Source organism: Choloepus didactylus, chromosome 1 (assembly GCF_015220235.1).
Source record: "Choloepus didactylus isolate mChoDid1 chromosome 1, mChoDid1.pri, whole genome shotgun sequence".
Taxonomy (NCBI): Eukaryota; Metazoa; Chordata; class Mammalia; order Pilosa; family Megalonychidae; genus Choloepus; species Choloepus didactylus.
This window is the reverse complement of record NC_051307.1, coordinates 72,705,941-72,733,670: the sequence shown is the minus strand read 5'-3', so window position 1 is coordinate 72,733,670 and position 27,730 is coordinate 72,705,941. Positions and strand designations below refer to the sequence as shown.

General features: G+C 40.2%; 1 protein-coding gene across 16 annotated transcripts in view; it reads right to left on the bottom strand.

The window, feature by feature from the left end:
- The window catches only part of BBX (BBX high mobility group box domain containing), a 312,533-nt gene that overhangs the window by 104,325 nt on the left and 180,478 nt on the right, over window positions 1-27,730 (bottom strand). For all 16 annotated transcript variants that reach the window (XM_037835075.1, XM_037835081.1, XM_037835063.1 and 13 more), the window contains one exon: window positions 20,126-20,296. In XM_037835075.1, coding sequence (XP_037691003.1) covers window positions 20,126-20,287 — 162 coding nt within the window. In that variant the 5' untranslated portion in view covers window positions 20,288-20,296. The remainder of the gene's footprint in view (window positions 1-20,125; window positions 20,297-27,730) is intronic.

Below are 27,730 nucleotides of genomic sequence, written 5' to 3'. Positions count from 1 at the left end.
CACCTAGTTGGCGCCGTAATTGAGTCTTCAACAGGCCATTCCACCATTCTATCAACCTAGCTGCCTCTGGATGATGGGGAACATGGTAAGACTAGAGAATTCCATAAGCATGTGTCCATTCCCTCACTTCATTTGCTGTGAATGGGTTCCTTGGTCTGAAGAAATGCTGTGTGGAGTACCGTGATGGTGGATAAGGCATTCTGTAAGTCCACAGATGGTAGTTTTGGCACAAGCATGTCATGCAGGGAAGGCAAACCCATCTCTGGAGTATGTGTCTATTCCAGTAAGAACAAATTGCTGCCCCTTCCATGATGGAAGTGGTCCAATGTTAACAACCTGCCACTAGGTAGCAGGCTGATCACCTCGGGGAATGGTGCCATATCGGGTACTGAGTGTGGGTCTCTGCTGCTGGCAGTTTGGACACTCAGCAGTGGCTGTGGCCAGGTCAGCCTTGGTGAGTGGAAGTCCATGTGGCTGAGCCCATGCATAACCTCCATCCCTATCACCATGACCACTTTGTTCACGAGCCCATTGGGCAATGACACGAGTTGCTGGGGAAACAGGCTGATTGGTATCCACCAAACGGGCAATTTTATCCACTTGGTTACTAAAATCTTCTGCTGAAGTCACCCTCTGGTGAGCATTCACATGGGACACAAATATCTTCATATTTTTTGCCCACTCAGAAAGGTCTATCCACATACCCCTTCCCCAGACTTCTCTGTCATCAATCTTCCAATCATGTTCCTTTCAAGTCCCTGACCATCCAGCCAAATCATTAACAACAGTCCAGGAATCAGTATACAAAAGTACCTCTGGCCAGTTCTCCTCCCAAGCAAAGTGAACAAGCAGGTGCACTGCTCAAAGTTCTGCCCACTGGGAAGATTTCCTCTCACCACTGTCCTTCAGGGACATCCCAGAAAGGGGCTACAGTGCTGCAGCTGTCCACTTTTGGGTGGTGCCTGCATATCGTGCAGAACCATCTGTAAACCAGGCCTGAGTTTTCTCTTCCTCAGTCAACTGATTGTAAGGAACTCCCCAAGATGCCATAGCTGTGGGCTGGGAAAGAGAAGGTAAGGTGGAAGGAGTGGGGGCCATGGGCATTTAGGCCACTTCCTCATGTAACCTACTTATACCTTCAAGACCTGCTTGAGCTCTATCTCATATATACCATTTCCATTTTGATGGAGTACTGCTGTGCATGCCCAACGTTATGGCTTGGTGGGTGTGCCGGTTTGAATGTATTGTGTCCCCCAAATGCCATTATCTTTGATGTAGTCTTGTGGGACAGACTTTTGGTGCTGATTAGATTTGCTTGGAATGTGCCCCACCCAGCTGTGGGTGGTGACTCTGGTGGGATAGTCCCATGGAGGCACGGCCCTGCCCATTCAGGGTGGGCCTTGATCAGGGGAGCCATATAAACATGCTGACTCAGAGAGACTGAACGCAGTGCAGCTGTGAGTGACGTTTTGAAGAGGAGCAAGCTTGCTAGAGAGGAACGTCCTGGGAGAAAGCCATTTTGAAACCTGAACTTTGGAGCAGATGCCAGCCACGTGCCTTCGTAGCTAGCAGAGGTTTTCCGGATGCCATTGGCCATCCTCCGGTGAAGGTACCCGATTACTGATGTGTTACCTTGGATGCTTTATGGCCTTAAGACTGTAACTGTATAGCCAAATAAACCCCCTTTTTATAAAAGCCAATCCATCTCTGGCGTTTTGCATTCCGGCAGCATTAGCAAACTAGAACAGATTTTAGTACCAGAGAAGTGGGGTGCTTTTGCTGCTGAGTTTGCAAATACCAAACATGTTGGAACAGCTTTTTAAATGGATAAGGGGAAGATTCTGGAAGAATTGGGACGAGCTTGATAGAAAAGGCCAAAACTGCTTTAAAGAGACTGTTTATGGAAATATGGACTCTAAAGATACTTCTGATGAGGACTTGAGCAGAAATGTTGAATGTGTTGTTGCAAACTGGAAGAAAGGCGATCCTTGTTTTAAAGTGGCAGAGAATTTGGCAAAATTGAGTCCTGGTGTTAGATGGAAGGAAGAATTTAAAAGTGACAACCTGGAATACTTAGCTGAGGAGATCTCCAGACTACATGTGGAGGATACACCCTGGCTTCTCCTTGCAGCTTATAGTAAAATGCGAGCAGAGAGAGATAAACTTACAACTGAACTCTTGGGTTCAAAGAAACCAGAAGCTGATGGTTTGGGAAACTATGAGCTTCCAGGGGTTGGATTCCCAGAAGCTACAGCCCAACGTGAGGATGTAACCAAACATGGAACCCAGCCACCATTTCAGTACAAGCCAAGATTGGAGATGGAATTATCCAGAAAGGATTTGTGGAAACTCCTATTGTCTGATGGCTTTGACCCCTGTGTGCTTCATGCAAAGCGAACAGACTTTTTGCAAGATCTTTACAGACAGAGCCGCTGCCAGTCAGGACTGGAGGAGAAAGACAAGGAACAAATTGAAGGAAAAATTTCTTCAAAGACAGAGCCATGGAGGTTGAGGTCTGGAGTCAAGAGGCCTTGGGTTGTGAGAGTGGAGCAGGCCACACGCATGGAAAGGGTGAGTTTGCCCCGGAGGTCGAGGGTGGGCATTCCACCTCGATGCTCTGGAAGAGTTTTGCCACCCAAGGTCCCAAAAAGGGTGGAACACATTCCCAGAGAATTGGGGAGAGCCTGGCTGCCACCACACTGTGCTGAAGGGGTTGAGCGTGTGCCCCGGAGATGGAAGGGAATCCGGGAGCTGCCCCGATGTTTTAGGAGGGTGGGGCCAAGAAGGTGGTCTCCCCAATGTGTGGGTATGTTGGAGTACTCACCTAAGCATTTGGAGAGGAAAGGGCTGCCGAAAAGGCCCTTAGGAAGGGTTAGACTCCCGCTCTCTCAAGCCCCAAGGATGCAACGTTGTTCTGTAAATGACTCTCAGAATTTGAAATCTAATGGAGTTTGTCCTGCAGGTTTTAGGAACTGTTTTGGTCCTGTTAACCCTGTTTTTCTTACTCTTTCTCCTTATGGCAATGGGAATGTTTATCCTATGAATGTCCCTCCTTTGTATATTGGAAGCATATAACTTGTTCTAAGTCCACAGATCCAAAGCTAAAGGAAAAGTATGCCTTAGGACTGACCACGCCTATATCTGATTTTGATGGGATTTTGTACTTAACTTTTGTTACTGAAATGATTCAAGTTTTTGTGATACTGTGATGAAATGAATGTATTTTGTATTTGGAAAGATAATGTCATTTTGGGGTCCAGGGGGTGGAATGTGCCAGTTTGAATGTATTGTGTCCCCCAAATGCCATTATCTTTGATGTAGTCTTGTGGGACAGACTTTTGGTGCTGATTAGATTTGCTTGGAATGTGCCCCACCCAGCTGTGGGTGATGACTCTGGTGGGATAGTCCCATGGAGGCGCGGCCCTGCCCATTCAGGGTGGGCCTTGATCAGGGGAGCCATATAAACGTGCTGACTCAGAGAGACTGAACGCAGTGCAGCTGTGAGTGACGTTTTGAAGAGGAGCAAGCTTGCTAGAGAGGAATGTCCTGGGAGAAAGCCATTTTGAAACCTGAACTTTGGAGCAGATGCCAGCCACATGCCTTCATAGCTAGCAGAGGTTTTCCGGACGCCATTGGCCATCCTCCGGTGAAGGTACCCGATTGCTGGTGTGTTACTTTGGATGCTTTGTGGCCTTAAGATTGTAACTGTGTAGCAAAATAAACCCCTGTTTTATAAAAGCCTATCCATCCCTTGTGTTTTGCATTCTGCAGCATTAGCAAACTAAAACAGTGGGTCAGACAATACCCAGCTCATGATAGGTAATTCAGGTCTCATGGTAACTTGGTGGCCCATGGTTAAGCATTCTGTCTTTACTAAGGCCCAGTAGCAGACCAACAGCTATTTCTCAAATGGAGAGTAGCTGTCTGCAGAGGATGGTAAAGCTTTACTCCAAAATCCTAAGGGCCTGTGTTGTGATTCTCCTATAGGAGCCTGCCAAAGGCTCCAAACAGCATCTCTATTTGCCACTGACACTTCCAGCACCATTGGAGAGCAGCTTGCACAGCAGCCTGGACCTGTCACAGAGCCTCACCTTCTTCCGGTCCCCACTCAAAACTAGAAGCTTTTCTGGTCCCTCGGTAAATGGGCCGGAGTAGCATACCTAAATGAGGAAAATGTTGTCTCCAAAATCCAAAGAGGCCAACTAAGCATTGTGCCTCTTTTTTGGTCATAGGAGGGGACAGATGCAACAGCTTATCCTTCACCTTAGAAGGAATATCTCAACAGGCCCCATACCACTGGACACCTAGAAATTTTACTGAGGTGGAAGGCCCTGTATTTTTGTTGGATTTATCTCCCATCCTCTGCCATGCAAATACCTCACCAACAAATCTATAGTAGTTGCTACTTCTTGCTCACTAGGTCCAATCAACATGATATCATCAATATAATGGACCAGTATGATGTCTTGTGGGAGGGAGAAACGATCAAGATCCCTGCGGACAATATTATGACATAGGGCTGGAGAGCTAATATAACCCTGAGGTAGCACAGTGAATGTAAACTGCTGGCCTTGCCAGCTGAATGCAAACTGTTTCTGGTGGTCCTTACTAACAGCTATTGAGAAAAAAGCATTTGCCACATCAATAGCTGCATACCAGGTACCAGGGGATGTGCTGATTTGCTCAAGCAATGATACCACATCTGGAACAGCAGCTGCAATTGGAGTCACCACCTGGTTAAGCTTACCATAATCCACTGTCATCCTCCAAGACCCATCTGTTTTCTGCACAGGCCAAACAGGAGAGTTGAATGGGGGATGTCGTGGGAATCACCACTCCTGCATCCTTCAAGTCCTTAAGGGTGGCATTATCAATGCAATCCCTCTAGGAATCCGGTATTGCTTCTGGTTCACTATTTTGCTAGGCAGGGGCAGTTCTAGTGGCTTCCACTTGGCCCTTCCCACCGTAACAGTCCTCACTCCAGGAGTCAGGGAACCAATGTGAGGATTCTGCCAGTTGCTGAGTATGTCTATTACAATTATGCATTCTGGCACTGGAGAAATAACCACAGAATGGGTCTGGAGACCCACTAGACCCACTGTGAGATGGACCTGATCTAAAACTCCATCAATCACCTGACCTCCATAAGCCCCAACTCTGACTGGTGGAGCAAAGTGACGTTTTGGGTCTCCGGGAATTAATGTCACTTCTGAACCAGTGTCTGATAATCCACAAAATATCTGATCATTTCCTTTTCCCCAATGCACATTTACCCTGGTAAAAGGCTGTAGGTCCCCCTGGGGAAGGCTGGGAGGAAGATTAACAGTACGAATTTTTGGCAGTGTAACAGGGTCCTTCCCCAAGTGTACCGGGCCTTCCCTTCATTCAAGGGGCTCTGGATCTGTAAACTGTCTCAAGTCTGGGAATTGATTAAGGGGCCGTGACTCTCTGTTTTTGTAATGCAAGGGAGACTTTTGTTCACGTGACCTAGAATTCTTCTGCCTATATAATTCAAACAAGAATTTAGTCAATTGCCCATCTATTTTACTACTTGGTACTCCATGATCCACTAGCCAACACTGTAAGTCTTTGCAAGTCATATTATTTTGATTGCTGCTTTGAGCCTGTTTTCCATTATGGTAGCCCTGTCCACCTTGTCTGTGGCGATTAACTGCAGCCACTTGGCTTCTGCCAACTTGCGACCCGATTATCCCCATTGTGTTTAAGGATTCCAGCTCAGTGACAGCAGTTCCTACAGTAATATCTGACCTACAGAGAAGGGCGACTACAGAGCTCTTCAGGGATGATGGAGCTAGTCTCACAAATTTTTATTTCTCACAGTCCTGGTAAAAGATGTGTCCTCTGGACATTCCAGGCGTGTGTGAGCAGGTCTTCCATGATAAATCCACTCTAACATTCCAATCTCTCTAAGCCTTTGAATCCCCTCCTCCACATTGTACCAGGGCAGTTCTGGCATTTCAACCTATGGTAATGCCGGCCACCTTTTGATCCATGTTTCAGCCAACCACCCAAACAAACTTAATACCCTTTCTAACCCCTCGAGCTACAACACTGAATGCAGAATCTCTGCTTAGTGGGCCCATATCAGTAAATTCAGCCTGATCCAACCTTATATTCCTTCCACCATTATCTCCCACCATTAATATCCATTCCCACACATTCCCCTGGTTCCTGTCTGTATAAGTTGGAAAACTCATACAGTTCTTTTGGAGTATAGCGTACTTCCTCATGGGACACACTTTGTACCTCACCCTTCGGGGCCTGTTGGGACTTTAGCCGAGTTATAGGTCTTGAAGCAAAGACTGGTGGTGGGGGTGGGTCATGAAAAGAGTTAGAGTTATCCCTCAAGCCATTTACCTCAGGATATTCTGTTGCATTTTCATCTCTTAAAACAGGATTAGTCTCTCCAGACAGAGGAGTGAGGGCTGCTTCCTCAGGGGAGGTGATTACAGGATTAGCAGGCACTGAAGGGTTAATCTCTTTAGGTGGGGGTTGGATGGGAGGCTCTTTAGGGCAGACTGGAGGTGGGGAAACTGTTTCCTCAGGACAGCCTTCCACAGGTAAATCTAATAATGACTCAGCAGAATTCAGGGTTCCAATGTCCTCACTGCCATTATCATCAATCCATATGTCCCCATCCCAAGTTTCCGGATCCCATTCTTTTCCAATCAATGCCTTTACTTTAACAGCAGATATCCTGAGAGGTTGAGATTTTAGTTTATGTTGTAAATCTGCTACTTACACAATGAGAGTCTGCATCTGGTTTTCAGAAACCTCAAGTCTGCAGGCACAGGAAATAAGATTTTCTTTCAGGGCACATATAGAAACCTTTACATCTGTCATATGGCGTTCAAGTTTTGAATTTAAGCTTTTAGCTCATCCCTTTCTCTTACAACTTTATTCAAAGTATAAGAGCAGCCAGCCAACATCATTATACCTCTTAATTCTGCAAAACTCTGTGAAGGTGTTGAAAACACTGTCACCCAGAGCCTTGCGTTGTACTAGAATATGATTAGGATAATCAAACGGTGCTGTTTTGCGTATCTCCTTTGCCAGCTCATGTCATGCACTGTCAGTGCCCCCTTGATCACTGGAAACAGAGTCATTAGTGCCTTTGAATCTAATCAGAGTAGAAAACAAATTGTAAAAGCCCATTTTAAGATTCTGTTTCTCAAGAACCACTCCCGGTACCAAGTTGTATTAGTTAGGGTTCTCTAGGGAAACAATCAATGAGAGGTGCCTATGACTATAAAATTTATGAAAGTGACTCACACAACTGTGGGTATGCATGAGTCCACATTCTGTAGAGCAGTCAGCAAACTGTCAACTCCAATGAAGATGTCCGATGAACTCCTCAGGAAACGAACTGGCAACTCTGACGAACTCCTCAGGAAACGCTTCGCTGGGCAGCCGAACAAGAAGTGAAGGTCCTCTATCTGTCTCGCTTATAAGTCTTCAACTGATTAATTGGATTAAAACCAGCCAATTGCATTCTCTCATTGTGGAAGACATGCCCTTTGGTGAGTTATCAGTCACAGCTACAGTCAATTGACTGATGATTTAATAAACTAGCCTGTTGGTTTATTAACCAGCCACTAAATGTCCTCGCAGCAATTGTTAGGCCAGTGTTTGCTTGACCAGACAGGTGGGTACTATCACCTGGGCAAGTTGACACATGAACCTAACCACAGGTCTCTTGACATTTGCTTAACTTGATAGGGTTCTTTTAGGATAAGTAGACCGATTCAAACCCTTATTTTTCATTTGTCAGATTTACAGCTTCATGGAGTACCCTTTTTCTAACTAACCAGCAGGTGGTGTCCACGAGCCACCTATTCACCTCAAGCCAGTTGTCCCCCACTTTGTCTTTGTGGTGAGTGGGGGTGTGAGTCTTGTGGGGTCCAATTGGTATACCAAGCTTGCATGTGTAGTTGATATTGCCTGCCCTGCATATGGGGCATGTGTCTGAGCGGTTAGGGAGGGTGGATGGCTTTAATCAAATCTCCCAGGTGTTCCTGAAGATTTAAAGGTGTTGCAATAGTCTAAGCCTTCAGTTCAGTCTTGCCACAGTTTGTCTCTGCTGCTGACCCACAAATGCTTGGTATTGGTGTATGGCCCCTGAGACTTGCGAGTGTGTCCCTCTTCCAAGCCGTGCACTCCTAGGTCCTCTGCTGAAGGACAACTGTGCTATGTCACAGGTGAGCGCTGTCCTCCAAGGAAGGTTCTGGGTTCCAGAGCTGTGTATGGGCGTTCCCAGTCTGCTGAAAGGATGGCTGAATGGGGCGTGTTAATTTCCCCCTTTTCACACAGCTCTGCCTTCCCAGCTCTGGGACAATTAGGTGAGGGTGCAGGAAAGGCTATTGTCCATGCCTGATATTGTGGTGTGTGCCTGTGTTGTTTGAAACACTTCCCCTCACACTGGGTTGTTTGGAGCAGCTCTGGGCTGTGGTGGTGGTGCCAGGCAGGAGCATTCCCTGCCCACTGGGAAGATGGCTGTAAGGGGACGCCCCCTTTCTTGGGAAGCTGAGGTGTTCACTGAATTTTCTCAGCCACTAAACTTATTGCCTTGTGTTTCAGAGCTCTCTTATCTCTGCTCTTGTCTGGGCTCAAATTGCAAGTCTTTGAGGCTTTCTGTAATGGGCTTCCTAGGGTAATTATTTTAGAAAAAGAGAAAAAGATAAAAAAAAAAAAAAGGGCCCTCCTTGCAGATCTAATGGGCTATTGAAATGATAAGAGACAAGGAGATTAGAGCTATTAAGGAGCAATCAAGAAAGCAGAGAAACCAACTCTTCAGACAAGGAAACTTGCCTTCTGGATTTGCATATGAGCCTGACTCTGCTTGAGCCCTGCCCTTCCCTTTTCTATGTTCACCAGAACTCCAGAAAGTCTCTCTGCTTTCATTTTTGAGTTTTCTTTGCTATTTTTGCTAGCCCTATCTCCTCTCCGCTGGGCTGACTGCTCCCGAATTCTCCAGTGTCTCATCTCAGTCTATCTATGTCTGGAGTTTGGATCAGCTATCTGAGGTTTCAATGAGAGCCACAACTGCAGTTCTCCCTCTTCATTCCTAGCACCGACGGCCCCTCCTCTCATGGGACTGAGCCTGGCAGGGAGGGGCACGGGTCCCCTGGCCGCAAGAACTTATAGGTTTCACTGATCTCAGCTTTTCCACACGTTCGTGAGTGTTGTACGAAGCGTGCCCAAAGTCAAATTGCTCTCCGGTGTCTGGTCCACGCAGTTCCTGGCTTTCTACCTACTGCCCTGGAGGAGTAACTAAAACCTACAGCTCACCACTCTGCCATCTTGCCCTGCCCTCCATGTATTTGGACTTGAAAGTTGAAAAGGAGTGTTTTTAGATTGGGAAACATGATTTCAAATTATGTCTGTGCAATAAGAAGAGCAAAAAAATAGAAATTAAAAACCTCACAGGTAATTTTTTTTTAACACTCCATTCCTCTGAGTAGCACATGGGGTTTCAATGGTGGTTCCCAATATCTACTCCTTGATATTTTACCTACAGATACAGAAAGAAAGAAGGTATACTATCAACATATGAGAATCAAAAGGTATGAGGGTATAATAATAAGCTCTTTTGTTATATACTTGTCACCTCTGTAGGTGAGACCTGAAACTGAATGCCTGATTTTTTTTCTCCCTGCAAACTTCAGTGTCTCTTTTTTTAGTAAGATGGCAGACTATGTGAAAATGCTTAAACCTTGTACTTATTTCTCTTATTTTGTTAAAGAGCATAGAAGCTTGTGGATTTTTAATTTCTCATGAGTCCAGACTGAAACATAACTACAATTAATGGGGTCTATTCAACATATTAATTCCAAGTTTGATGACCTTCAGCAAACTGTCACCCACAACTAAGCCTGTAGGAATAAATTTCCCAGAGTGGTAGAATATCATTCCCACAACGTCAGTGAAGGGCTCTGATGCAGCTAGGGAAACCCCAATTTTCCTTGGACCCTGAGTTAGCTGACAAGCACCCGGGCCTGTTAAACCACTGAAGAGGAATATAAAACAGAAAACTTTTTCTCAAATGAGAAAAATTGGATCTGGTGGGAGGCAGAGATCAGTATTGGGCAGGCTGAATTCGAAGTGACTATGGATACCCAGGTCTGGCTCTAGCAAATAGGTCTCAGTCAGGCTAACAGTATACAGAAGATACTAAAACTAAGGGTGTGGATGAGATCACAGAGTACGGAGTGAAAAAACCATGAAGAGTCAATGACTTCATTTATTCATGAATGTTTACTGGGCACCTACTATGGACCAGGCATTATTACAAACAGAACAATGAGCACACAAAGTCCTTGCTCTTACGAAGCAGCGGAAGGGCATAAAATGACATTAAGGGGTGAAATGATCCCTCTGGCTACTTTATTGAAAATAGACAATAGTGGAAAACAGTAGAGGCAGGGTGTCATGTAGTATACAATAATCCATGCTAGAAATGGTGGTAGCTAGGATCACAGTGGCAATGGTGGAGGGTCAAATTGAGAACATATTTTCAAGGTACAGCTGACAAGATTTGCTGATGGATGAATGAATGTGAGGCTTGGCTAAACCAAGGCAATTAAGTATGACTATACTGTTTCAGGTCTCACTGACCTGAATGTTGGAGTTTCTATTTACTGAGAAAGGGAAAATATAGGAGGATGATGTTTGGAGGAGAAAATCAAAAGCTAGATTTTGAACGCATTAAAAAAGATTCCTATCAGATATCTAAGTGGGTACGTCAAGTAGGTAATCAGAAATGCAAATTCAGAGTTCAGGAGAAAGGTTTAGGATGAAGACAGAAATTAAGATTAGAGGCCCAGAGAACATCAACATTTGAGGGCAGAATGGTGGAAGGGTGAAATTAGAAAGGGACACTTTGGAAGGTATGAATAGAAGCAGGAATGAGTGCTTTCATGCAAACAGAGGACACAGCTTTAGGGACCAAGGGATCAAAAGGTGTAAATGTGTCAGAAAGATCAAATTAGTATAAAACTGGCACTTTCCTTGAAAAGGAGGAGGAACACCTATTCCTCTGAGACAGGAAAAGAGGAGGAAAAGATGAGTAAGGAGTAAGGTAAGTGTATAGGTAAGTAAAGGAAACTGAAGGAGTTCAGTTCTGGGGGCTTCTATTTTTTTCTGTCAAAGAGGAGAAAAAGTTACCAGCAAGAGAGACAAGTATCCAGAGAGGATGTCTGAGTAACAGAAAAAATGTTTATAATTAATGATGAGACAAGGAGGAGAGAAAGTTGACCAAAATCAAAGAAAAAGACTGACATGGATATAGAAGGCTTGGAGAATGTTTAGAACATACAGTTTCAAAATTTGTAGTGATACAAAATATGTATCCACTTATTTCATTCAGAAATTGTCTAACTAATGCCTACTACATACCAGGCACCATTCTAGGTTCTGAAGAAAGAGAAGAGGATAAGAGAGGCAAGGCTCCTGCTCTTGTCAAATTTCTGTTCTAGTGTTGGAAAACAGATCTAAAAAGTATACAACTAAATATGTGGCAAGCAGTAAATGCTGTGAAGGAAATCTGCTGATATGGAATGGTTCAGGTATAGAGGACAGTTCAGAGATAATTAGGTCTATCTGCGCTCTTTGGGATGTAGCCCTTGTGCAGAGACCCAAATGATGATGGGAAGGAGGCAGTTACATCAAGACCTGGAAGAATGTGTGACTTTCTGGTCACCTGCATGGTTGTGAGACTTTCTAAACAGGCCAGCTACTCAGGTGTGAGGACAGAGAAGGAGACTTGGAGGCCAGACCAACCAGTGAGGCTTGGTGGGCAAGTGTAGCCAGATGCTATGAAGGCCACAAAGATGGAGACAGCAGTTCTGAGACTACTTTTGGTGGCAGACTAGACTGGAAGCAAAGAAAGAGGTCAGAGGAACAAAGGGGTGCATGTCAGGTGTGCACGTCAAATTTTACAAATACCTCATATCTCTACTGGATTGGAATATTACCTGCAAATCATTACTTAACTGACAGAATTCATATTTGAGAAGGATCTATTTCAATCTAAACTACTAGGAGGTACAGATAGTTAATAGTAATCAGGAGGATTGCAGGAAGATGGCAGAACAGGAAGTTCCAGGAATCAGTCCCTCTACCAAAACGACTATTGAACTGGAAGGAACTATCCGAATCAATTATTTTGAAACTCTGGAGTCTAATGAAATATTGTGCAGAATCCATGGAGAAGTGGGAGGAGGAGGCTGGTAAATTATGGTAAATATGTGAGTGGCACCCTCCTTGCAGCAGCTATGATCCCCCATATTCCAGCTTCAGAGAGGGCAGCACTGGGGACTACAGCTTGGGCACCTTGTGCAGCTTGCTAGTGACAGGGTGGCAAATAAAGACGTAGCCCTCCAAACTCCAGGGGTATGTGATCTGATTGCTGATCACTACTGTTGATAAGCTACTCATATATCTGGGGGCTGGCTATGAAAGGGGCCATTGTTTCAATGCCCCTTGGGCAAATGTGGCAGAAGAATCTTAAAGACAGTAACCTTCCTCAAAACTAGGGAAACCAGTTAAAGGGCTGCATCAACTGGACAAATGTAGAATCAAGAACACACAGCTTCAAAAGCCACAGAAGAAGCCTTCAGTGCCCATGCTGGCCCCTTCCACAAACCCTCCACAACACTGGATGGAGCCAGCTTGCACCCCCTATGAGAGTCCCTGGCCCCGTTCCAGAGGGAGGAGAGTGGTCACTGTATGCATATTGAGGTGTACATATGTCAGTGCCAATCTATCAGGTGGAAGTCTGAGGGACTGAGCCAGGGAATCTGTCTCATGTTCACCCTCCAATAGCCTGTCCTGAATGCAGAGAAGGGGCTTGCAAACACCTGGGACAATGTGAGAAACAATTAAGTCAAAGTGGCCTGGGGATAGGACTGCCTGCATTAAGTCACAGGAGAGGGTACCCAGGAGGGGATGAAAGTCTACTTCAGAGGAAATACAGGGGTATTCACTCAAAGTCCTGTAAACTGTAAATAGGGGAAATCCAGTTTGTTTGGGTGGCTGGCCGGAACATGGATCAAAAGGTGGCTGACATTACCTGAAATTGAAATGCCAGAACTGCCCTGGTATTATGTAGATGAGGGGATCTAAAGGCTTAGAGATTGGTATGTTAGAGGATTTATCATGGAAGACCTGCTCACTCACTCCAGGAATATCCAGAGGTCACACCTTTCACTAGGACTGTGAGGAATAAATTTTGGACATAGAATGTATAAAGAGAAAATCTGTAAGAAGTACAAAAAAATAGGTGGGGTGCTGAGGGATATAGGAGCAGTGTGTATGTATGCTACTGAAGTTAAGTTGATAATAAATCAAATATGATTTTATATATTTAGGATGTCAAATTTTAACCCCATTTCAGATTTAATATCATTTCAGATTTAATATCAGATATAATATCTGAGAAATATATTCAGAAAGAAACAAGAAGGGATTCAAAATAGTACAATATAAAAAATCAAAATATGAAAGTGATATTAATGGATTAAAGGATCAAAAGATATAACAATTACAATGTATTAAATAGCAAAATGGCAGAAGAAATGCTGCATTATCAATAGTTACCTTAAATGTAAATGGATTAAATTCTCCAGTCAAAAGGCAGAGATTCTCAAAATAGGTAAAAAGCATGATCCATCTATATGCTATTTATAAAAGACTCACCTTAAATTCAAAGAAACAAGCAGGTTAAAAGTGAAAGGATGGGAACCAATATACCATGTAAGTGGTAATCAAAAGAGAGCTGAGACAGGTTATACCAACATCAGATAAAAGAGACCTTAAGTCAAAAACTCTTATTTGGGACAAAGAAGGTCACTATATACTAATAGGGCACCACAATTCAACAAGAAATTTTAACAATTATAAAATATATATGCATCTAACAGTAGAGCCCCAAAATATACGAAGCAAATGTTGACAAATTTGAAGGGAGAAATAACTGTTACTACATTAATAACAGCAGATCTCAATATACCATTTTCAATAATGGACAGACATCTAGATGGAAGATCAATAAGGAAACAGAAGACTTAAATGATAGTGTAGACCAACTAGACCTAGCACACACATATAAAACCCTTTACCCAACAACAGAATCACATTTTTCTCAAGTGTACATGGATCATTCTCCAGGATAGACCATATATTAGGTTACAAAACAAGTCTCAATAAATAAATTAAAAATACTAAAATCATACAATGTATCCTCTCTGACCACAAAGGAATAAGACAGAAACCAGTAAGAGAGGGAAAAATAGAAAATTCACAAAAGTGGAAATTAAACATTGTACTCTTAAACAAACTATGGGTCAAAAAGAGATCACAAGGAAAATTATGAAATATCTTGAAGTGAATGAAAATGAATACACAATATACCAAAATATATGGATGCAGCAAAGGCAATGAACAGAGAGAAATTTATAGCTCTAAATGCCTAAATTAAAAGAAGAAATGCCTCAAATCAGAGACCTAACCTCAAAACTGGGACACCTAGAAAAAGAACAGCCAACTAAACCCACAGTGAGCAGAAGGAAGGAAACACCAAAGATTAGAGCAGAGATAAATGAAATAGAGAATAGAAAAACAACAGAGAGAATGAAGATGACCCCAAAGTTTGTTCTTTGAAATGATCAATAAAATCAAGAAATCTTTAACTTGACTAACAGAAAAAAAGAGGGGGGATGCAAATAACTAACATCAGAAATAAAACAGAAAGCATTACCACGGACCCTATAGATATCAAAAAGGATTTTAAGTGGATACTATGGGCAACCCTATGCCAACCAATTAGATAACGTAGATTAAATGGCAAATTCCTAGAAACACACGAACTACTTGTAGTGGCTCAAGAAGAAATAAGGAGAAACTAAGATGGCGGCTAGGTGAGACAGGGCAAAAAAAACACCTCCGTGAAAAACACTAGATAAAAACCAGAAAGTGACCCAGAATACAGGTTACAGCAATGCGCCAGCTGGACGAGGTCTCCTAGTATCACAGGGGCCATATACTTGGTGAAACTGGGAGTCTGCATTCTGAAACGAGTGATTAAGCTGGCTGGAAGACCTGCAGCTGTGCGGAGGGTCTGAGAAAGCCAGGGTTTGGCATTTGGAGACTGACGGGCTCTCTAAAAAAAGGGAAAAACCCAGGAGCAGCTGCAGCTAGAATAGTGGGAACCATGCAGTAAAACACAGCAAGAGGGGGCTGGGCCGGCCTCTCGGTGTCTGGCCTGGAAGATAGCCCGCTGCAGATACCCTCGGGGCTGGGGGAACGGAGGGGAGAGCCGGAAGCAGAAAGAAACCCTGCGGCTAGCAGCTGGCTCCCCGGAGGGCTGGATAAACTCCTGCCCGGGGCTGTGCCCACAGCCCAGAGCCCCGCCAGTTGTCCCGGAGCTGGGAAGGAGGAACTGTGCGAGGAGTGGGGTGTAGATACGCCCCGTTCGGCCATCTTTACATCAGGCTGAAAGCGCCCCGGCACGGCCCGGCGGCCCGGAGCTTCCTTTGAGGGATGGCACGCGCTGGTAACGTAGCATGGCATTCCCTTGGCAGAAGTCCTGGAGGATCGTGGCGGGGCAGGGGGACCCGCTCAGAGAACCCAAGGACAATACGCCAAGTCCAGTGGTTTATGGGACAGCAAGAGAGAGGGTCTGGGGCTGAAATGAAATGAAGGCTTAGACTCTTGAGGCAGCCTTGAATCTCCGGGAACCTGGGGTATTTGAATATTAAAGCTGTCCCTCCTCCTTGGCCACCCGTACACACGCCCCACATTCAGGGCAGACAGCTCCAGCAACACACCCAAACTGAGTTCTCCAACTGAACCCCACAAGAATCATTTCCCCACACTCCGCAGGAACAAGGTCGAGAACTGACTTGAGGGGTACAGGTGACTCACAGACGCCATTTGCTGGTTAGTTAGAGAAAGTGTACACCACCAAACTGTGTTTCCGAAAAATCAGATAGGTATTTTTTTTTTACAACTTGAAAGAACCCTATCAAGCAAAGCAAATACCAAGAAGCCAAAAACAACAGAAAATCTTAATGCATATGATAAAACCAGATGATATGGAGAATCCAACTCCAAACACACAAATCAAGATATCAGAAAAGACACAGTACCTCGCACAATTAATCAAAGACCTACAATCGAGGAATGAAAACATGGCAAAGGATTTAAAGGACATCAAGAAGACCATGGCCCAGGATATAAGCGACATAAAGAAGACCCTAGAAGAGCATAAAGAAGACATTGCAAGAGTAAATAAAAAAATAGAAGATCTTATGGAAATAAAAGAAACTGTTGGCCAAATTAAAAAGACTCTGGATATTCATAATACAAGACTAGAGGAAGCTGAACAGAGTCTCAGTGTCGTAGAAGTCCACAGAACAGAAAATGAAAGAAGGAAAGAAAGAATGGAGAAAAAAATCACAATGGATCTCAGGGATACGATAGATAAAATAAAACATCCAAACTTAAGACAAACTTAGATAAAATAAAACATCCAAACTTAAGACCCACAAGGGGAAGAGAAGCGTGAAGGTCTAGAAAGAGTATTCAAAGAAATTGTTGGGGAAAACTTCCCCAACATTATACACAATATAAATACACAAAGCATAAACACCCAGAGAACTCCAAATAGAATAAATCCAAATAAACCCAATCTGAGACATATTCTTATCAGACTCTCAAATACTGAAAAGAAGGAGCAAGTTCAGAAAGCAGCAAGAGAAAAGCAATTCACCACATACAAAGGAAACAACATAAGACTAAGTTGTGACTACTCAGCAGCCACCATGGAGGCGAGAAGGCAGTGGCACGACATATTTAAAATTCTGAGAAAGAAAAATTTCCAACCAAGAATACTTTATCCAGCAAAACTCTCCTTCAAATTTGAGGGAGAGATTAAATTTTTCACAGACAAACAAATGCTGAGAGGCTCTGCCAATAAAAGACATCCCCTACTTCAGATACTAAAGGGAGCCCTACCAACAGAGACACAAAGAAAGGTGAAAGAGATACAGAGAATTTTAACAGACATATATAGGACCTTACATCCCAAATCACCAGGACACTCATTTTTCTCCAGTGATCACAGACCTTTCTCCAGAAGGGACCATAAGCTGGGACATAAAACAAGCCTCAAGAAATTAAAAAAAAAAAAAAATTCAATGTACTCAAAGCACATTCTCCAACCACAATGGAATACAAATACAAGTCAATAATTTTTGAACTGTAACTCCACTATTTACTTCCTACATAATATAAAATACACAAACTCTAATGACAAATCAGTGGTTTTGAACTCAATGTAAAACATGTAATTTTAGACAACTATATAAAGGTGGAGGAATGGAGGAGTATAGGAACATTGTTTATGTGTCCTATTGAAGTGAAGGTGGTATCAAACAAAAATAAGATTGATATGGATTTAAGAGGTTAATTTTAAGCCCCACAGTAAACACAAAGAAATTATCAGAGAATATAATCATAGAGATGAAAAGTAGGATTTGGGTTAAGAGAAATGGGGGAAGGGGCAATGGGGAGTTAAGAAATGAGTGTAGGGTTGCTGTTTGAGGTGAAGGGAAATTTCTAGTAATGGATGGTGAGAAAGAGCATTACAACATTCTAAATGTGATTAATCCCACTAATGGAAGGCTAGGGAGGGGGTGGAATGGGAAGATTTAGGCTGTATATATGTTTCGACAATTGAAAAAAAAAAATAAAAATAAAAAAAAATAGAGATTGGCCTATAATTAAAAAAAAAAAAAAAGTCTAAATAGATGACAATTAAATACCAAGGATGAACTTGGATGGGATTGGAGGATAGAGGACAGGTGGCTCAAAGGGACACAGTTAAGACATAAGGAAAAGGAAATATAGAATGTAAGCTTTGTATCATTGTTGAACCTCTTGTACTTCTTAGCTGCGCTTAATGGGATTGCATAAAATAATGTTCTTGTTCATGGGAAGTGTATACGTGAATTACAGTGTATGCTCAAGGATGTGTGCATCTAGTCTCATATGTTCAGAAGACAGAGCAATAGATGATGGATGACAGATACGGAGGGAGGGAAAGAAATAGCGACGTGACAGCATGTTAAAGTTGGTGGATTGAGCTATTAGGGGAGGGGGGTCAGGGTATGATGGAATTCTGTGTATGGGGTTAGTATTGTTTTTGCAACTGTTCCTATAACTTTGAATTTATTTCAAAATAAAAAAAAATAAAGAGAGTGGCTTATAATTTAAAAAAAAAAAAAGATCAACAAACCAGTAACAAGTAGAGATTGAATCAGTAATCAAAAACCTTCCAACACAGAAAAGCCCACAAAGAGATGGTGAATTTTACCAAACATTCTAAGAAGAATTAACATCAATCCTCCTCAAACTCTTACAAACCTTGAAGAGGAGTCAACAGTCAATGCTCCCTAACTCATTCTTTAAGGCCAACATCACCCTCATACCAAAGCCAGATAAAGATACCACAAGAAAATTACAGAATAATATCCCTTATGAATATAGACAGAAAAAATCTTCAATAGAAATACTAGCAAGCTGAATCTGACAGCACATGAAAAGATTTATACACTGTGATAAAGTGGAATTTATCCCAGGTAGGTAAGTGTGGTTCAATATAAGAAAATCAATTGATTTAATACACTGTTTTAACAGAACGAAGGGATAAAACATGATCATCTCAATTAATGCAGAACTGGCATTTGACAGGAAAATAAAAAGATGACCTATACAATGGGAGAAATACTAGGAAACCACATATTCAATAATGGTTTAATATTTAGAATACTTCGAAATCCTACAACTCAACACCAAAAAGACACCTCAATTAAAAAATGGGCAAATGACTTGAATAGACATTTCTCTAGAGAAGATATACAAACAGCCAAAAAGCACATGAAAACACTGCCAACATTATTAATAGGGGAAATGCAAATGAAAACTACAATGAGAAACCACATTTCATAGCCATGAAAATGTCTATTTGTAATTTAAAAATTACAAGTTTTAGGAGCCATGTGGAGAAATTTTATGAACACTCATTCGTTGTTGGCGGGAATGTAAAATGGTGCAGCCACTCTGGAAGAGGTTGGTGGTTCCTCAGGAAGTTAAATATAGTTATCATATGACCTGGCAAACCCATTTCTAGGTATGTACCCAAAATAATTGAAAGCAGGGACTTGGACAGATATTTGCACAGGAATGTTAATGATGGCATCATTCACAATTGCCAAAAGATGGAAGCTACCCAAATGTCCATCAGTTGATGAATGGATAAACAGAATGTGGTGTTATGCATAGATTGAAATACATTTAGACATAAAAAAGAATGAAGTTCTAGTACATGCAATAACATGGAAGAATCTTTAAGATATCAGGTTGAGTGAAATAAGCCAGACACAAAAGGATAAATATTGTATGATCTCACTGTTAGGAAATAATTAGAATACACAAACTCTAAGCAACCTAGAATACAGGTTACCAGGGGCTAGGTTGGGAGTAGGAAATTGGGAGTTTCTGCTTAAATTTTATAGTGTTTCTATGTGGGTCGACAGAAAAGTTTTGGTAATGGATGCTGGTAATAGCAGCATAACATTGTGAATGTATGAACAACACTGAATTATGTATTTGAATGTAGCTAAAAGGGGAAATTTGGGGTTGTATATGTTACTAGAACAAAAATTAAAAAACAAAACAAAACAAAACACTACAACACTACAAACATTACAACCGTAATGTAAAATCATGGATTATACTTAATAGTACAATTATAAAAATATGCTTTCATTAATTGTAACAAATGTACCACATTAATACAAGGTGTTAATAATAGGGTGGTCTATGGGAACTCTGTATTTTATGTACGATTTTTCTATAAACCTACAACTTCTCTAATTAAAAAAACTAATCAATAATGGGAATTACAATGCAAGTTAAGTATAGGATACAAATTATACAGTCTTTTAGAAATGTATCCCTCCTACCATTTACATTCACTTCAGCTTTTCAGTATATGTGAGTGTTCAAATAAACATTAAAATTCTAAAATAAATGAAAGACTTACCTTATCAAGATCTTCCTCTTCGTCGTCCTCTTCTTCCTCTTCTGAAAAGTCAAGAAGTTTCTTTGCTAGCAATGGATGCCACTGAAGACACTTTCTTTTGGGTCGTTTTCCAGCCCCTTCTCCTTCTGCTGAATGATCTTTATTTCTATTACTGCCTTTCATTACTGTGACCTGTGGTGGAAAAAAAGAAACAGAAATCAAAGCAAATTTGATTAAAATTAGTTTATTTATCTCCCTTAGCTTTAACTGGATTATAGTTTTAATGACTCAACTGTCTACCAGCTCAGGCATTTACTGGATTCATTGAGACTCCTAAGTACATAATCAAACATTCATTTTAGTGGGCTAAACTGAGCTACTAAAATTTGCCTTTTTAAAAATCTACTTCTGTCCACTTGGTGACTTCAGAACTTAAAACCCAATAAAGCTTTAGGATGAGTACAAGTTACCTTCATCTGTTCATATTTACTCAGGGAACTGTTTCTCAAGGTTTTCTATTAGAGGAACATGAAAGAAATCTACAGAATTTTGCATTCTATAATAAATATTTGTGCTTCTAATATTAAAATGAATAATGAGCAAGAATCAATGTTTGGGATTTTAAATAAAACTATTTCCTAAGAAAATATATGGTTTTCAAAACTTAGCTGTGCACAGACACCAAGAATTCAATGTGAGAACACCCTGTTACTTATGGGGCTGAGCATCCTCTGTGCTCATCTTGTCTTCCCATTGCATATTTCACAGCAAGCTGATAGAAGTTTTACTCATTAGGCACCCCGCCCCTCACCTCAATGGGTGGTTGACTGAAATAGCCAAGCAACAGCCAGGGCATGCATGTGATAAAACCTTTTAGAGGTCCAAAATTCTAAATTACTTTTCAATAATTTAAAAATAAAAGAGTTCTTCTCCACGATAAAAGCAACACGTACTCTATTATAAAGGTGAGAAGAGTATAGCAGGTGATAAACTAAAAAAGAGGCCTGTCCTCTCTATCATGCCCAACTCCACAAACCAGAGATAACCACAAATGTTAGTTTCTTATATGCTTTCTCGCAACTTTCTTCTGATTTGTTATTTCTCGTTCATTCATTAGGCAAAACATTAATACTATATTGCTATTTATGCATACTCATGTAAAACTTCAAACAATACAGTTTAATGCCATCAATTTAAATGGTTTGTGAATGCTGATGCAATTACAAATACAAAAGCAGTTGATTAAACCACCGGGTACTGGCCTTTTGGTCAGTATATCCTTACATTGTTCCAAATGCTTGCAAGATGATACCATTAAATTTCTAACACTATGTTTTTGAAACTGAGGTCCATGAACATACATTTTCAATAATCACTCAGTTATCAAGCCTTTGAAATATGGCATGGTCAAATTAATCAATCTTCCTTAACTGCTTCTGGACTTTAGGTCATGCTTGTATCTTCTTCACTTCAAAATAAAATATATACATACATTTTATTTTTTCCTAGAACTAGTATGATTTCATGTTTTCAAAATTAAATATTTGATCTGGAATTTATTCTGATAAAAGGAGTGAGGTGGAGATCTAGCCTATCCTTGTTGTTCAAATAGCTAGTTGATTTGTCCCAAGACCATATATTAAATAACCCAGCTTTCTCTCATTGTTTTAAAATACCATTTTTATCCTATACTAAACAGCCATGTGTATATGAGTCTCTTGATTCTGTTCTGTTAATAATCTTCCCCCTTTAAAGGCCTGCCTATCTCTTGACCAATTTTCAATGTCCTTAGGGACTATATCATTCTATACGTTTTTTAAAATATACAGTCACCAGTAAACATACTTATTAAATATATCATGCTCTTCTCTCTAGGTCAATATACCTTTATGTTTCTCATCTCATAATAACTATGTAATATTCCAAAATATGAATGTATCAAAATTTACTCAATCATTTCACTATTGATGGACATCAGGATTATTTTTACACTGCAATAAAAATCCTCATTATAGTAAAATTATATTTTAATAAACCTTCATTTTGATAAAAATCATTGATTTATAAAAAGCCATGTCTATTTTCCTTAAAAAAAAAAAAAAAGGGAAAGAAAGGGGAACAAAAGGAGGAAAAGAAAAATACATTCCTGGAGTTTTCTGAGCAAGAAACTTCTGTTGATTCTCTGAAACAATTACATGATTTATGTAACTGCCTCAAAAGTACAAGAAGTTACTGAAAACTCTAAATGGAATTAGTTAGCTGGTGTGCCGTTAATAAAGGTAAAAAGATTTCTTGTGAACTGACAGGCCATTTAACAACTCCCGTTTTATCTACAAATAAAAGTTGGCACCAGCAAACCAATTTTCAAAATACCAATCCTATACACAGGAGAAGAGGAAACAGTTATTTTCATGGCTTATTAATCACTTCCGGATGAGTTGCTTGAGTGGTAATTAAATCCATATTTGGGGCCCAATATTTTGAGATAACACTTTTTTTTTTTTTTTTTCAAACAGTAAAATAAATCAGTAGGAAACTATAGGTCAGGCAGCTGCTATCAACTGGAGGAGGGCAAGTGATTGCCAGTGCCCAGAGCAAAATACATCATTTAGCCCTAAGGATTGCGTTATGCTGTTTAATTATGTACCAATATGTTTATGTGCCTTTGTGTATATATGTATAATTTCAATATTCAAACAGAACACAGAATATCAAGACTCAAATTAATGGGATGTTTGGCTTTTGGGTTCAAAATAATCACATTTACCTCTCACTGCCCTAATTCTTTCCATATAGCCCTCATGACACTTCAGATATTATGTCTTTTCTGATACTTTCAAAGTTAAGCTCTCTTTCCCCCGAAATACACTATAAACTTGAAATCCTACTGAAGCTTGCCACATTTTCCCTTGTACTTAAGTTATCTGTGTACGCCCCACCTCCCTCAACTAGGCCATTTCTTTAATGGTGTAAGACTTTATTTATCTTCATATGCTCAGAAGCATTCTGGAACATCAGAATAGCAAGGTCAGTTGTGAGGGAACCTTATGAACCCCCACATGACAATTCACTACTTGAATAAACTAAAATGGCTTCAAAATTAGCCATAATATCTTTCTTACTCTCATAAATTCACATATTCTTTCCTGAATGGGAAAGAAGGTGGGTGGGGTGCTAAAAACAGTGTATAGCTCTAATATGCAGGCCAAGGCCACCAGCCACCTGGACTAAGGGAGAAATAAGGTTGACAATTCCTAGCACGGTGCCTGGAACAAAGGAGGAGGAAAAAAAATATTTTTTTAGCATGAATGAAAGATAAATAAATAAGTGAATTGGAGGATAGTATACCACAGACAAAACAGTTAAGTAGAATTGATCATAACAACTATGAAATACCTCTGACTACAAAGAAGATACTTCAATAATTTATACTGATATAATAATCTAATCACTTTTTAATTCTCTATGGATATATTTCCAATCTGTTGAAAGAAGACAAAACGGCATGGAAAATGATGTTCCTGATTATCATTCAGAGGTAGTGAGAAAGCAAGAGAGAAGGAGGAAAGAAAAGATGAAGCAAAAGTAGCAAAGACAAGGGTAAAGAAAGTAGAATTTTGAGACTTTATCACCGATCTTATTTCAACAATGAAGAAGAGGGTAAATTGTTATTTTTTGACAGTAACAGAAGACTAAGCTTGTAATTATTTTGCTACTACTCTCCCCCCACCCCCTGCACACACATTTAAAGGTTGCCCTTCTAGATCCTGAACAAGAGCAAATTAGGCTAACAATCTACATGCAATAAATTAAGCAAATGGTGGACTTTATTTCAAAAGGGGTCATTCTTCCATTGTACACTGTAACTCTAGAACAGCTGAAACCAAGTTATTCAAATAAAAGTGGGCTCTGGAATTGAAAGCCTCAATATCATCAAATTATGCTGTTGAGATTGTGAAATAATGGAAGCTGAAGATCCTCTTGTAAAATGCTGAATATTCATTTATGTTGTAAAAACAAGCCAACCCATTTATACCCCTTTTTAAAGTGCCAGGATGAATGACCCAAATTGGATATTCATTATTCAAAATTTAATGTGAATCAATTTTGTGATAAATTAGGGAAACATCATTTAACTGTACTCTACAAATGTAGCAAGCCCATTCATGAATATGTTTATTGAGGTCAAACTCTGAGAAATTTACTAAAGATCACAGATAAAACAAGTAGAAATCAAACACAGTGTTTAATAATAATGATGATGATAATAATAATAATAATAATAATAATAATAATAATAATAATAATAATAAAAAGGCATTGGAGTCTGATAGACCTCATTTAAAATCGGTCTTACAACTAACTTCTTTTTGGAAAGTTACTTATTAATCTTGCTAAGCACCTCCAGAGCTTTCACACAAACTGGACTAAGACACTCCCTGCTTTCAATCTTTCAAAGAGTTCTACTTCCACAAAAGTCAGAAAATACCCCAACTTTGAAATTTTGCTCCTTCTCCCTGAACTCCACCAAAGGACCACTCAATTTTACTTTGCTTATATGGAGTCCTTTGCCTACAATTTATTCCTCCCCATTTCCTACATTCTTCTCATCCTCCAAGGTCCATGTCAAATATCTCCTCCTCTCTAAAGCTCTCTGTGGAAACCCTAAATCAAAATCCACCCCTCTTTGCTTTCAACTTTAACAGTACCTGATCTTATGTATTGTCAACCACTTATCACAATATTTTACAGTTAGTTTTATTTATGTCTTCTCATAATAGGTTATGAACCTCTAAAACGAGGTTCCATGGTTTCATCCTTTTCTGTCCCAATGCCTAGCACTGAGTCTGGCACACAGCAGTCTCTTCAAACTGTATTTGTGGTTGGTTTATAATTTCTTCGTCTAACACTCAATTACACATAACTTAGCAGAATGACATTTTTCTAATAATTTTAACAACAAAACTAATACAAGAGCCAACATTTATTAAATAATTAAATGCTATGTGCTCATCTATCATTCATCATCTAATTTAATTTAATCTCTACAAGAACACTCTGAGGCAGGTACTACAAGCTCTAGTTTAAGAAACTTAAGGTTGTGTAACTTGTCCACAATCACACAGCAAGCGGAGGAACTTTCTCTGGAATTGGGAAGCCTAAATCAAGAGTCCAAACTCTTACCTAGGAAAAGAGCTCTCAGATATTAATATCCCTACAATCTGTCAGCTCTCTATGCCTTTTTCATAGACAAATAGCTGATGGGTCATGGAAATACCAAAACACTGAGCACTTAGAGGCTAGAAAATGACACAGGAGAAGTACAAGTCTCCCATGACTCTAAGCTATCATTAAATTAGATTAGCTATAAAGTCCTTAAGATAAAAGACATACAAGTGCTAATCATTATTATTTATTGCAATTCTAATGACAATTTTAAACTGAAAACAGATTAAATGAAAAATGTCTCATTCAATGAAGTAATACTTTCATTTTAGAAGCATTCAGTCACTCTATTCATGCAAAGAAAGGTCTTTAAATGTTCTCTATATTGAAAAGCAGTTGCTCTTCAAGTTGAAACTAACTTTGTCAAGATGTTATCTATTTTTAAAAAAGATGTTATTGATATGCTCTTCATGAATACCTCACTAATAAGGCACCCACTATTCAAAGAAGGGCTTAGCTGTACTGAAAAGTTCTATCTCTCTGCCCTTACCTTATGGAAATACATGTATTTTTAAAAGACACTTAGCCTTGGGAGAATGTAACAGGGTTCTCAAAATAGAATGCTGCTTTAAGCTATATAGACAGACAACCCAATAGATACCTTGACAGAGATATGGCATCAAAAGGTGTGGCTATGGGAAGAAAAGTTACTTACATACAGAATTCACAGCAACAGTGTAGGACATGTTCTTCACCCCACCCCCCAAAGCCCAACTCTGTGTTTTCCTGTAATTTTATAGTGGTGTTTGCATTAATAGAAAGTCATCAAATTCTTATTCTTCAAAAACAGCAATGTTTTGCCTCTTTTAGTTTATAAATTAAAGATTTTTATTATACCTATTTAATACATGGCTAAACATAATTATCACATTGACAAGAAACTGAAGCACAGCACAAGAAGAGAACTCATGGGAGTCTCCTCATTATTGCCAATGCAGTTGAACACATATTCATTTACTGATCACCTGGTGTCAACCTTATCTCCCACATTCAACTTACCTCTCCTTCCATGCTTTCTCCACTCTTCTAACCAGGCGGGTGTGCACCCTGTTCGGGCTTCTACAATATCCTTTCTCTGCTCTCCCAGACCTATACTCTGTACCATGCACCCACATTCTCACTTTCTCTGCAAGGCCTCTCTGAACTCCCATGTGCTCCAGCTCTTGTTGGTCTCTTTCCTTCCTGATCATCTTTTTCTGAATACCTACAATACTTAATGGCTGTGCCCTATTTTTTGACACGTGGTTGTTTAAGTATTGTCATTTTCCTGCACAATGTATATATAATGATTTGATGTGAACATCAATGTGAAAAAGAGACCCTTGAAGGTAATGAACATGACAGATGCGTTTTTGATCTGTCAGAGCAAACATCTCTGTACTAGACAGGAAGTAGATGCTCAATGAATACATGAAGAATTAAACACAGAAACAATACTTCTCTGAATTATTATTATATTTTTCTTTTATGTTGCTTTGTGAAAAGGCAGATGAGACATAAGACTGGAAAAGAATACAAGGAGGAAGGAAAAATTATAAGAAAACAGAAAGGGCTGTTGTTGAGGGGGGGAGCGGCAAGGAAAAAGGAACAGGAAAATCGACAAGGTGATGTAATAAATGCAACAATAATATCTAAATCACTTCCAAACAGATGTCAGTACTAGTCTAAAAACATGCTCCAGTAGTTTTATGTCCTTCCCTGGCTATGTGTCAATTACTTTCATTATTTTCTCAAAGAAGAATATCATAGTACCTTCAGTTCACTGGCTCTCTTTTTCTTTCATAATTGATTCTGCTAATAAGCCATAACTCTGAACCCATCCATTTTTTTCCTCTAGTGTACCCCAGATGGTTGGCTGCTCCCATGGCCTGGCACTACTATACAAGAGTTTCTAATCTCAAATTGGTTTTCAGTGCTCAGCAACAATCCTTATTTGTCTTACTTAGTTTTACTCAATCCCCACAGTGTCCATTCCAAATTTTCAGTTTCTCCACAATCTCTACTGATGATGATGATAGTGATAATAATAACAATGACAGCTAGCACATACGTAATGTTTCCAACGTGTCAGAAGCAAAGTGCTTTATATTTATTAACTGTCAACTCACAACAAGCCTATCAGGTAGGTACTATTATTATCCCCTTTGGCCTAATGAGAAGAAGCACAGATTACACAATGTCCAAGGTCATACCTCTAGCATATAATAGGTGGAACCAGTATTTGAACTCAGGAGGTCTGGCTTCAGAGTCTGATTCTTAACCATTATACAATATTGCATCATAATAATAAACAATATTGAAGACTTGCTACATGCCAAACACTTTCATCAATTTCTTTAATCCTCAACACAATTCTCAGAGAAAGGTACTCTAACCACATTTTATACAAAAAACAAATTG